A 13,616-nucleotide genomic window follows, 5' to 3' on the forward strand; every position below is an offset into this window, starting at 1 on the left:
GGCCGACCTTCGCAATGTGTGCGAGAGGGCTACAGAAGTGGAGCAGAGGGTCAGTACGGAGGAGGATGACGTCCATAAGCTCAAAAACCAGGTGGCGGGCCTGGTGGGGGTGGCCTGAGTACTGGAAGCTAGAGCGTAGGATGCGGAGGGCCGCTCCTGACGTAACTTCCATCTGGTCGGGGTCCCGGAGAGAGAGGAGGGCCCCCGTGCGGAGCTATTCGTGGAAAACCTGATCCTAAAGGTACTGGGGGATCAAAGGCTTGTCCAACCTCTTCACGGTGGAGAGGGCCCATAGGGTCCCGGGAAGGCCCCCGCCGAGAGTGTTGGTGGCCAAAATTATGAACTTTCGATATCGGGACGCCATCCTACAGGACGCCCGCAGGGAGGGCCACTATGAGATTGGTAATGCATAGCTGAGAAAGTTCGAGGTGCAATGTCTGAGGAGGTCGTATGATGATGTGAGAAGCCGTCTACGGGAACTCAACTTAAAGCATATGATGTTCTTCCCGGCGAAGTTGAAGGTATTGTCAGGAGGGAAGTCGTGGTTCTTTGCATCCCCAAGGGAGGTATGGGACTGGTTGGACACAAGGTCGCATCAAACGGATCCCCAGCCCGAGGGATCTAAGGAGGCGGCGTGCCAAGACACGGAAGAACATGGGTAACGTGGATTCGGAAGCGAGTAGGGGATGGCACTACTGGAACGGTCTATCTGGGAGTGAGGGGGCTGTGGAAGGGGGGGGATATGACATTGGAGGAATGGTACGGGGAAGGTAGTGGAACCTCCCCAGACCAAATGACACTATTGGCTACTAACCCTGTGGTAGGGGAGGATGGGGGGAGTTGGCTAGGTCAATGGCTCTACAGATCAGGAGAGGGAGGGAGGGAGTGGAGGATTGGAGTTCAGAAGGGTGTGTTTACTTACGGTGGTAGTGGGGACTTAGAGTGCCAAGTTGGGGGCAGGTGCAAGGGGGAGGTTGGGTACAGGGAGGGAAGGTTTGGCACAGTAGCAATAAGGTATGTGGGGAGGGTGGGGGCGGAACCGGGTACAGGTATTGGAGGTTCTGGGAGAGATGAGGGGATAACTTGAGTGAGGGCACCAATATCTTAGAAGGGTAGGCTAGGGAGTCTGAAAATCGGGACGTGGAATGTCCGAGGATTGGGGAACTACCATAAGAGGCGGAGAGTGGGGGAGTTTCTGAAGAGGCAGGGGCTACAAGTGGCTTTGATACAGGAGACGCATGCGGGTACAAAGGTGCTAGGGAAACTGGGGAAAATGTGGGGGGGGACAAGTAATCGGCACAGCGTATTCAACCCAGGCTAGGGGCGTGTTCATTTGGGAATCGAGGGGGGACACAATTGAAGGTGGAGGCGGGATTAAAGGATGAGATTGGCAGAACGGTGCTTGTACAGTGCTCATGGGAGGGTAGGACAATTTGCTTGGTTAATTCGTACACACCAAATGTGGATGACAAGGAATACTTTCCCTCGGTGCTTCGCATGATGGGGGCGTATAGGGGGGGAAATGAGAATATGGGGAGGAGATTTTAAATGTCATTTGGATGAGCGGTTGACTGGGTCGGGGGGTAAGGGGGTGTCTTAAGAAGTATATGACAGGGTCTCTCCATAGGATAATGCAGAAACTTGATCTGGTGGAGGTGTGGAGGGAGAGGCATGGGGAGGAAAGGGGCTATTCTTATTACTCGGGTGTGCAGGGCTCATATTCGCACCTGGACTACATTGTAACGGGAAGGGAACATTGCCAGCATTTTGGGGAGACGATGTACCTGGGGCGCACTCTGTCGGATCATTCCCCTTTAGTGGCTATGTTATTTGGGACCAATGAGAGGCCCCTGAAGCGGTTGTTGCGTCTGCAAAGGGAGGCGCTGCGGGATGGGGCATTTGTTGGTGAACTTAGAGAAGGGATCAGAGCGTGTTTCGAGTTGAATGAGGGCTCGGTGGAATCTAGGGGGGTGCTGTGGGAAGCCTTTAAAGCGACTATGATGGGGAAATGCCTATCCATGACAGTAGGGATGCATAAGCGGCTCCTAGACACGCTGCAACTAACGGAAGCAGCGGGGGGTGCAGAGGTGAGGGAGGCCTTGGCGTGGAAGTTGGAGCTCCATCGGGGAACCATGGCAGGGCTGTCGCACTTCGATAGCAGCAGGTGGGATGTTAGATTACATGGAAAGGGGATAAGGCGGGCAAGCTGTTGGCTTGGTTGATTGGCAGGGAAAACCCAAATTGGGTCATAAACCAGCTTAGGTCAAGCACGGGGGAGATAGTTGGGACCCAGAAGGAGATTAATGAAACTTTTGTGGCATTCTACAAGGAGCTGTATACGAGCAAGGGTGGGTATGTAGATGTTGATGTAGAGGACCTCATGGAATCATTGCGGCTACTGAAACTGGGGGAGGACCTGCGGGAGGAATTGGAGGCCCCGATTGAGGAGGGGGACATTCGCTGGGCGATCCGCACAATGAGGAGAGGTACAGCACCGGGTAGTGACGGGGTCCCGGTAGTGTTTTACTCAGTGTGACCTCCTGGTGCCACAACTCCAGAAGGTGCCTGAGGAGGCTTTTCAGAAGGGTTGTCTCCCGGAATCAATGAGGGAAGTAGTGATCACAGTGATATTAAAAGAGGGGAAGGACCCAAGGGATTATGCGACCCATCTCCCTACTGAATGTTGATGGGACAATCTTAGGGAAGATCCTAGCTGCTAGGCTGGCAGGGGTTGCGCCGAACTTGGTCCATCCGGACCAATGCGGGTTTATCGGGGGAAGGAATACATCTGGTAATATCTCTCGTCTGCACCACATTATGTACCTAGTGAAATCACAGAGGCACGACATGGCAATAGCTTTGTTGAAGGCGTTTGATTCCCTGGAGTGAAAATGGCTGATTCGGGTGTTGCAGGAATTCAGGTTTGGGGAGAATATCTTTAGATGGCTGGCCCTCTTATATAAGAAACCGTTGGCGATGGTGAGGACTAACAACTGGGTGTCTGGGACATGGGTGTTTGGAAGGGGGACGTGGCAGGGGTACTCGGCTCCCTCAATTTTGTTTGCCCTGGCCCTGGAACCTTTGGCAGCGTTCCTGCGGCAGGAAATGAAGGATGCTGGAATTGAAGCGGGGGGTCAAAAGCACAGTGTCCCTTTATGCGGACGACTTGTTGTATGTGGTAGATCCCAAGGTGTATCTCCCAGCGCTGCTAGAGATGCTGCGAAATTTTTGATACATGTCGGGTTTCCACATTAATCCGGGGAAATTGGTGTTGTTCCCGTTAGGGGGGTTACGGGATTGTCCACTGGAGGAGCTGCCGGAGCTGGGGATAAAGGGGGAGACGGAGTAATTTCAATAATTGGGGATACAGGTATTCCATGAGATGGAGGATATGTTTGTACACAACACAGGGAGGGCATTATCTAAAATAGGAGACACCGTCCAATTCTGGAAGGTTTTACCCCTTTCTCTGATGGGCAGGGTGGCGTTATGCAAAATGGTGATCCTGCTACGGTTGCTTTATTTCTTTACTAATATACCATATGTGGCAAAAGGAGTTTTCTTTAAAATGCATTAGGGAGCTAATGTGGGATACGGGGAGGAGGAGGTGTCCTTGGAGATACTGCGGAGAACTAAAGAGGAAGAGGGACTGGGCCTCCCGAATTATGAAAAATACTTTGTGGCGGCACAATTGCAGTCGGTGCTGGTATGGGACCAACCGGGGGGGAGACCCTTAAGGGATTGATGGGGAATCTGCCACCTAATCGTAGGTCGGTTGAACTACTCTGGTACCCATTGGGTGATAAGGGGAGAACTGTAGTGTTTGAGGCGGTGAGAGAGACATGGAGGAAGTATGTCAGTGGCAGGGGGGTTGGAGGACGGTATGAGGGTAGTCTCCCATGGGGTGCTGATCAGAAGCTCTGTCAGGCAATTGGGAGGGTAGGGATACAGAGGCTCCAGGTGAAGGGATGTGAAATGGTGGGGGATCTCTTTGAAGTTGTGAAATTACTTGCCTGCAAGGAATGGTGCCGGAAGTTTGGCCTACCGCAGGGGCTTTTCTTAGCGTATGGGGCAGTGGTTCGTAGGTTAGTGGAGATATGGGTAGGAATTCCAGAGGAGCCGGAGTCGTGTCCGGTGCTCAGAGTATTGCTAGACCAGAGGGGAATTCAGAGGGAGAGCGGAAGGTTGAGGAGAAATGAGGAGAAATGGGAGGTGGACATGCAATGTCAAATACCAGGAAAAGAATGGGCACAGGTCTGGGATTTGGTCCAAAAGACATCAAGGAAGACCCGTTTCCAGCTGGTCAAATTTAATATTTTACAAAGGACGCATGTGACTCCGGTGGTACTCTGGGCAATGATATGACATGGGAGTGCGGGATAATAGCTGAGTATTGGGATGAGGTTCTTAAAGTAGTGAATGGGTTGTTGGGGACCAGATTGAAACGGTGTCCGGAAACTTGTCTATGGGGTAAGCTCCGAGGGGGGAAAAGGCACAAATACGGAACAGAATGGGCCGGTTTCTACTTATACTGGCTAAACGCCGAATGGCGATAGCATGGAAATGCCCACAAGGCCCGGCGATCAACCCATGGCGGAAGGATGTGCAGAGATCGGGTTTGGCAGAACTAATGGTTTTGCAGAATATGGACCCTGAGACGGAAAGGGAGGATGTAACTATCCATTGGACCCAATTGCTAAATGACCTGTAAAGGACAACGATTTAAGACTGCCGTGAAGCACAGATGGGATGGGGGGGTAGGGGTACTGTGACCGATGGAGGGAATGGAAGCCTGGAGGGCTAATACGGACACTGGAAGGGGGGGTAGGGGGTATAGGGGGATGGGTGGGGTTGTGAATTGCTGATACTTTCATTTAAAAGTTATTAAACGTGTTGGGGGAAGGGGTTGGGGATAAGGGGGGGTGGCGGATGGGAGGGGAGGAGTTGCGGGTTCTTGGGTTGTTATTATAAAATGCCAATAAAGAGAGCTTAAAAAAAAACATTAACATTACCATGTTCTCACACTGTAGAATACCATTAGTGGAGGAAGGGAAGGGTTCCATATAAAACTATTTAATACATGCATTTTGTTAAAGTTTGTTTTAATGATTAATAGCCAAAAATACGGATTTATTTCTGCTCAATGCTGTTGAAGTAAATATCACATCCATAACTGAAAAGCTCTGCGACAAATGGGGATATGTGCTTCAATAAAGATGGATGGAACCCGTGACAAAATCGATCACTGACTCGCAAGAGCACAGGCCTTCTCAAGCAGTTATTCAGAGTAAAGTGTACTAACAAGTTAATATATATATAAAAAAAAAGAAAGAAATGCACACAGCCTTTGGGCAATAACTTCAAAACTATTCGCAATTGAGGTTTCCGGTGTTGGTGTTGGAGCATAGAGCAAAGGCTTGCCTCCCCTCCAATGCCATTGAAAATCGCACAATGCAGTTTATCACACGCCCATTTCCCCCCTCGATGGCAAAACAGTGGTTCAGAAAAACATGCAGAATTCGTATGCATTTTTTGTTTTGGTCTACTATAACGTGGAATGGTTTCCCTACAACTTCTTTTTTTATTGTCTATGGGTTCAAAGAGAAGAACTTTGACTAGCGTTCAAACATATACTGCTTACATTGCATGTTGAATGGAGTGAAAATCAACTTGAAACCCAGGCAACACTTTTAATGCAACTATATACTCGAACACACAACTCGCATGTAACTAATATGGTGTATGTATTGTGTGTCTGTCGCTCTTCTATGCTTATTTTTTGTTCGTTTCTAACTCTTGAAAACATCACTTTTTTGCATAAATTCATTGGAATGACTGAATGTATGTTAAGATGCAATGCATGAGCTTCATGTCGTCCCATAAAGATTTTCACCGGGTGTTAACAACATTCAAATAGGTTTGTCATATTAAAATTGGGCTCAAGGCTTGAAACCTTTCTCATGTCTTCATACCACCTGTAGACTACAGACCTTGATTTTGGCATAGTTTCACTATTCTGGTACACTTGTGTTGTCAGATAGCTCAGGCAGACTTACATGCATATATGGTTTGCCAAGTAAGTGACCCCTTAAATATCCTGTGGTTTGTGTTTCGTCTGCAGGTACTGAAGACACGGTTGCCATTATGATTGGATATGAAAAAGGCAGAGACATCTTGGACCTGATAAACCAAGGAATCCAAGTAACTATGGTCATCGAAGTTGCAAAGAAACACAGCGCCTGGATGAATCATTATTCCATCTTCTTTGTCTCTGTATCCTTCTTCATCGTTACTGCCGCAACAGTGGGATATTTCATCTTCTATTCTGCAAGGAGGCTCAGGCTGACCAGAGCGCAGAACCGCAAGATGGTTGGTACCAAATGGACTTCCCTAATTTACAGCTATATATTTGCTTGCTGTTTTGAACTATCTTACTCTTTCTGTCCCAATATCACCCCTCCCCACAAGTTCTTCCTAATTTCTTTTCAAACCTTAGGATGTGGCTCTTTCTATGGTAATTCATATTTCCTACAATTAAATGACTTCAATAATGGAATTCTGAGATAAAAATATAATCTCTAAATGCTGTTTGGTTGGATTGCAAACGTTATTCATATTTGTTTTGATAACTTTATCCTTATTATTGCTTGTGCTATAACGGCTAAAGTGATAGATTTTGCTTTATTTCTGGCATAACCAGTGCTCCCTCCTGCAGCATCTTAAAAGTGCTCTGTTTATCCTGAATCAGGTAACCACTATTGTTTTCCTCATACCCTCGCTCTTGTTACGAGCCCTGATTCGGTGCCGCCGCCACCGCTCTCGCTTACTTTCATCTTGACTCCTGCAAGTCTGGGCTCCATGTCCACACTCCTCCTTTTGGCAGGTCCCCATAGCTTGAGAAAAGTTCAATGCTCTCCAACGGTCCGACACTTTCGCTGCGCTGGCCTGGAATACAGCCGCAGTATGTGTATGCATAACAAAAACCTCTTGTCTTTAATGTTTCTGTTTAAAAGTAATTTTGAAATGTTAAACGTGGTCTACAAGACTTAGTTTTGCGCAGGGTAGATAATCCTGATGTGTTATTTGGGTTTCCTTTTCCAGAATTTTTGTCTTTTCAGTAAAACAGATGCTTTTTAGATTGATTTTCTTGTTTTAATGTTACTGTGTTTTGATCAAACATTTCAACTTTCACAAATCCTAAAATACAACCATTTTTATACAAACCTTATAAAATTATAAAAACAAATAATTAAAGAAATTGATTTCCCTACACCATAAAACTAAATTTCAAATATAATCTACTTCAAAATACAATTCATTTAGTGATCTTCACCAGAGTTTAATAAACCTAATTCATCCAACATTTTTTTACAATTGCAAACGTTAAAAACAATTCACTTCCTACTCACATTCCAAAGATCATCTGGATACACATCCTTATTCTGATAAAAAACCGACCTGAATGCTTCAATCTAGTTACAGCCAGTTTGGTGATTTCCGCCAGTAAATGTTTCTGAGTTTCTGGTTTCCCTGGGTTGTGACAGTGGGGAGAGAGGGAGGCAGACCCAGGGCCTTCTTCCAGCGTCTGCCCTCCAGTCTAGCCCATGGAATGTCATAAGCAGTCGGTCCTATCGCCATTCCGTACAGAATCTTTGGGATTACTTTTCCGACATAACATTTTTGTAAATGTTTGACTGAAAACGTACAGAACCTGCCAAGAATTTGCTTAATTTGAAATGCCAGATGATCTATCTCATTCTCAACGTTTTGACTCATCACCACCTTATTAAACTGTTAGAATAAATTAAAACTCAGATAGGTAACCTCCCTCCTGAGTTCAATGCAGATGTCATCAATAGTCCATTTCACATTACTGTTTTCCTTCCTATGATTACTAAAAGTGATTATATGACATCTTTCGATTTATAATTAAATCATTCATTTTTGAGTAATTGCTCAATTCTGTAAGAAGCCTCTGTAGTCCTATCATTGAGCCATCCAAGAGGTTCACATCATCTGCATAGGATAACCAGTTGATTCCTTGCCCCCCGATTTTAGGACTGATCAGCGCAGCACTCTCCAATACTTTGTCCAAATCGGCTAGATACAAATTAAATAAACAAGGTGCAAGTATGCAACCCTGCCGCAACCCTTTGGATGTGGGGATATTGTCAGCGAGTGATGCCTTCACATCTAGTCTGACTTTCACCGATGTACCTTCATGCATGTATTCAAGAATAGATAACGAAGAGGGTGGTATACCCCACTTTCTCCATTTTTTCCAGAGGAGAGGGTGGTTGCCCATGTCGAATGCCTTCGAGAAATCTATCAAAGCCACATACACTGCACGGATTATGAATTCTCCTAAGGCCTTGTCCTTTCTTTTAAGACTCAGAAGATTAAACCATTCAGTGTTGTGGATAGACCCTTTCTAAAGCCACATTGAAATTTGGATAAAATGTCTTTTCTGTTACCAAACTTCTAGCTTTTCCAGAATTAATGCTGCAAACAGTTTGCTATCAAGAGTCTGAAAGGTGTAAGGGAGGCATGGTCTCAAAGCATGACAGACACAAGCGATCACAGTTCAAGGGTGTTTATTGAACTGTAAAAATGGGTGAGATGCATGCCTAATCTAAAGTTAAATGTAAGATGGGAGCAAGATATGACCATCAAATAATAATAGTCCTTGTGCAGTCTAGGGCCTAAACTAAGAAAAACATATTGCCAATCCATACTGCAATGCTACAAAATAGTGTGGGATAATGTTCACAAGGAAAGAAATAAGTGTTCTCAAAATGATAGCCAGGAAATTATGGCTGGGGTCTCCCTTCCCCACGTTTGAAGCCCGGGACAAAACGGGACTCTCAAGCACAGGACACTTCTGGGCTTCTCCAGTACGAGTTTACAGTTACTTTCTTCAACGTCAGGGCCTCTGTGCCCAAGTCTCTTGCTTCAGAGGGCCTGATGTATCACTAACAACAAACAAGTCTCTCTCTTCTAATCTTCACATCGGGCGATTACTCTTCACCCGAGGATTCCCCTCAGCCGGGCTCCGATCCCCTTCATGTCGGCCTCCCTCAACCAGGCTCACTGTGGACATTCCTCAGTCAGGTTCATGTTTGTCACCACAATGCAGTTCACTTAGCTTTTCAATTCTTTCTCAACCTGTGAAAGACCTTTGACTGTACAGAGGGTTTGACTCGACCCTTGTATAACCACTTTGACATCTCTCGCTGGCCTCCCATAGGGCCTCTTGCTTGTTGTAGTTTATTCAACTCAACGTATCATCTTAGTTCATGAGTGTTTGTTAGAGTCTTTCGAATGAGTGGTGCCAGACCACTCGAACGCGAATACCTTGCTTGTTCACAGAAGACCAGAAGACCTTTATCGATTATCTTTTCTTTTACACAAATGTTGCCACCACATCTTTGAGCTTAACGCCGTCCGGTCTACTATCAGTTTCCTCCTACTCACCGGCTGTGCTGAACTTGTTGGCTTTTCATCTGCTTGAGTCAAGGATGGTATCACGGTGATAAGCTCTTTTCCCCACCCTGGCTATCAGTGCGGGAGGGCCCGTGTACTGTTGACATCTGCCACACCAATCGCCAACTGCAATTCCCGGTTTTACTGTTCTTTTATCACAGGCTTCGCGGCTCTGGGTTGAAAAGTGCAAGGGCAATTCCCTCCTTGTCATCCTTTCGGTTTTCACTGCCTTTCTCCTCTGTTGGAACTGCCATCCTGGAATAGCTGCTTCCTTGTGCATTCGGCTTTGCTCAAGGTGTGCTCACATGCTCTGCCTTTTATCCCTGTGGGGAAGATAAAGGGCTGTCGGGTGTGTGTAGTTATCAGCAATTGCCTGACGGTTCTGGTGTTAGTTTGTTGTCTTTCACTGTGTGAGAAAGTGTTTGTAGGAAAGGTGGGGGGGTAGAGTTTCTAAATATTCTACTGGGTAGGATGGTGAAAAGGTGTCATAAGGAAGGGGGTACTGCGTCTCACCCTTCAGTCTCCGACTTCCATTCCCTGAACCCACCCCCCCCCCCATCCAGGTGATCCTCCGGCACTTGTCTGCCCCCAGAACTGGATCCAGTGGCGATGGCTGTGTCTTGGTCTCATGAATGACAGATCCCCACGAACTAGCGTGTGAGACACCTTCTCACAAAAGGCAATTGGCCAATAGTTGTTCGGATCGGAGTGATTGCCCTTTTTAAACACTGGAATAATGATGGATTCCTTCCAGGGTTCTGGCATGTTACCGTTTTTAAGGATATCTGTGAAAAGTAATGTAAGTATTAATGATCACAGATCGTTATTCAGTTTGAACAGCAAGTTAGTTAGGCCATTCGGCCCAGCGGCATTAGATGCCGATGATTTCAAATGAGGCGTTTAATATCATCTTGTTCAAAGTCCACATCCCACAAAGTAAAACAACTATTCAACTTCTCATTGTAAGCAGTTTTCTGATGCATATCAGCCCAATATATCTGCCAACAGTTTCATTAATCCCATTACTTTGTGACTCGATTTGACCACCACTTGTTTCATTTATAATAGTCCAAAAACTTTGCGTGTTTACTTATTGTGCATTTGTTAGGCGCTTATACATTAAGTAAATTGTGTTTCAAAGCGCCCAAAGGGCAACAGGGAGGGAACCTGGGATTGAAAACCATTAATAACACTGAGGATAAAGAGGGACCTACTAGGCCTTGTGATCATTCAGAATGTGCAACAGCAGAGAAAGAAAAGGGGAAGAGGGCGTGAGGAGGAAGTGCTAGGAGTGCCTCTGCTCATGAGGTAGCAGCAGATGTAAGTGCCCAGTGGAGTAGTGCTATGGAGCGGTCAGCTGCCAATAAATAGGTAAGTGCAGACCTACTGTGGCATAGGCCAGTGGGTGCCAACGCAAGTGCTAGGAACGGGCAGAGGCTGCAGGTGATCGGGTGTGGAGACCAGGGCACAGAAGGACACATAAGGGCCCTGGTTACCAATCTCAGCAACTGTGGGATTAATAGAGAAGGGAGGAAGGCGAGGAGGAGGTGAAAAGGAAAGTCTTGAGGAGCTTCCGGAATTTGAGGAGATTGGCTCGAGACAAGGAATTCGGGAGAGGCTGTCCCATAAGAGGGACCAGCTGAGGAAAGTGAACGGCCACCAGCCCTCTGTTTGGCGAAGCGCTTGACACACAGAGTTGGTACCATAAGAACGTAAAGATCTAGAGGGAGAGTATTTAGTAAGAGCATGTTGTAGATAGCGTTGTCCCTGGCCCCAGACATCCTTATGAATGATGCAGAGGGATTTGAATTTGATCCTTGCAGCATCTGGGAACCAGTGGAGATTTTTAAGGGCTTTGAGTGAGGGACTGTGGCATATTTTCACTGTTTTACTGTACCAACAGAAATGTGTGGTTCTGTAGCCAATTTATATGTGCTCTTATCTGTTCATGCTTTTTTGATGATATATGTCTGATCTGTAATGCTTCAGACACAATTGTTTGAAATATGTCCTTTGTTTTTTCTTTCGATCCCATACTAACCAATCAAAGCGATGTACTTGTTTAGTTTTCTTACTATGGGGAACACTGGGCATTTTCCTATCCCATATCAAATCTGAAAACATGAGCTCGCACAACCTACAAAGATTTCATCTTTGGGTGCCTTATTAATATCATTTTCAAATTTCCTCATCAAATTAAATTCCACCCCTCCTGAACTTCTTAATAAGATTTCCACTACTACTCACAACAAATTTCTGATATCTGTCGCAGTCCTACTGTTTGGCGTACAAATGAAACATTGCCATAAGTAGATTGTGATCAATCAACTTTGTTGGTTTAATCTCGAATCGATTGCATCTTTTCAACATTGATTGAGATAAAATTACATAATCTATATTGGACATATGATCTCCTCTTTTCCAGGTAGGCATTTGCACGAGATCTCCATGCACACCGCCATCAAGTCCCATTCTTCAATGAAATGTATACATTTATTATTTACAGTGGTACCAGAACTTTTTCTGGTGTTATGATCTGCCGCACAACAGGATTTTAAGTCTTCCCGCCATAATCACATGAGTTTCTCCAACTATCAACCAACTAACAATATGCTCCCAAATCTGGTTTAAAAAGTAATCTATTTCTGAATTCTTTGAATTCCAGTGTAAATTTAAGATAAGAATGTTATATTTTTCTTCACCAGTTTTTAAATTCCAGGGTGACTGCTACAATACCCGGAATGGTATCAGATACAAAATGTGCTGATTGCAATTTTGAATTTCTGAGTGCAATTAAACCACACGCAGGGCGGCCTACCCTGGGTTTATGAGCAAATTGTTGGATCGTTTTGAATCCATCTAACCAGATTGCATTAGTCAGCCATGTTTTTTTGTAACAGAATAATACCACCTATTTTAAAGCTGTTATTGTGCTTTTCATTTTTTATAAAACTGTTGAAATCCTCAAATTCCATACTACTAAATACAAGTTATCCAACATCAGAGCACTCTGTCGCTGCAAAGTTCCTCTGCAAACGATCGTATTCGCAACCATGTCCAGCTTCCCTGATACTTCTTTACGTTGGGTTTCTTCTTTTTCTAGGCTCTTGTATGTGGTTTGAATGTACCACAAGGCCATGATTTTCATAAGTGTCTTCTTGGCTACATACCCACCCCACTAACAGGCTTTACTACTGGCCAACCATACAGACACTGCAGGAACAAAACATCTTGAACATTCTTCAGATGCATACTACACCGCGCTCACCCCAAAAAACCATGGCACCACACTACAGATCTCCATTCCATCCACGCTAGAAGGCCGAAATGATGACACGTGATGAATGGGAGTCATCACAAACATGGGGGCATACTGCCAACATACACCGTCCATAAAAATATAGCACATACAGTGCTTGAGTCTCATCAAGGTATTAAGTAGCGAAAAGGATGCATAAAGCGTTAGCAACCTTTTCGCTACTTAACACCTATTCTGAAGGTGGCACATTCTTCCGAAGTCGGAATGAACGCGCCACTTTTGGAATATGGGTGCCAGTTGCTAGGAAGGGCTGAAAACCGACCCAGCAACCGGCACTTTCTTTATGTGGCATTTTGCATGCCTATTCTTCTGCCACTGCTCCACTTTCAGAACTGCCTGAAATTGGCACTGAAATAAAGCACCAAATTGGTGTCGTTCTTGTGGAGAAGTGCCACAAGGATCACTGATTTTTGGGTGAGATAGCAGGCATTAACTATATTGGCATTTTGATGATGATGATGGCTGCGCTCAGATAACACGGCTCTCTGATGCCCCCAAAGCACCAGCTCACACAGAGGCACTGCTTGCTCGGAGTTGTAAAAATAATATGGCCTTGCATTACTTCATGGAAGGTTTTTATGAGCTTGAGTGTGCTTCCCATTAACCTCAGTGGCAGGTTCAAGAAAGCACAGGACTGCATTTGTGCTGAGATAATTTAATATCATCACAAGGGCATTGCAGCAAATGTGGACATGAAATCCATCATCAGGGTGTCATATCAAGCATATGGACAGAATGCCACATGCTGGGATGAAAGGGAGAGAATGAAACGGGAGTATTGAGTGAGAACAACGTGTGCATAAATTGGCACGTT

At 45.5% G+C, this 13,616-nt stretch overlaps 1 protein-coding gene across 1 annotated transcript in view; it reads left to right on the top strand.

The window, feature by feature from the left end:
* The window catches only part of RNF128 (ring finger protein 128), a 389,934-nt gene that overhangs the window by 190,119 nt on the left and 186,199 nt on the right, over nucleotides 1-13,616 (top strand). Inside the window, exon 2 of the mRNA XM_069612731.1 lies at nucleotides 6,122-6,369. Within this exon, the coding sequence (XP_069468832.1) occupies nucleotides 6,122-6,369 (248 nt within the window). The remainder of the gene's footprint in view (nucleotides 1-6,121; nucleotides 6,370-13,616) is intronic.

The sequence above is a fragment of the Ambystoma mexicanum genome, chromosome 5p (genome assembly GCF_040938575.1).
Source record: "Ambystoma mexicanum isolate Mex_15411 chromosome 5p, UKY_AmexF1_1, whole genome shotgun sequence".
Lineage (NCBI taxonomy): Eukaryota > Metazoa > Chordata > Amphibia > Caudata > Ambystomatidae > Ambystoma > Ambystoma mexicanum.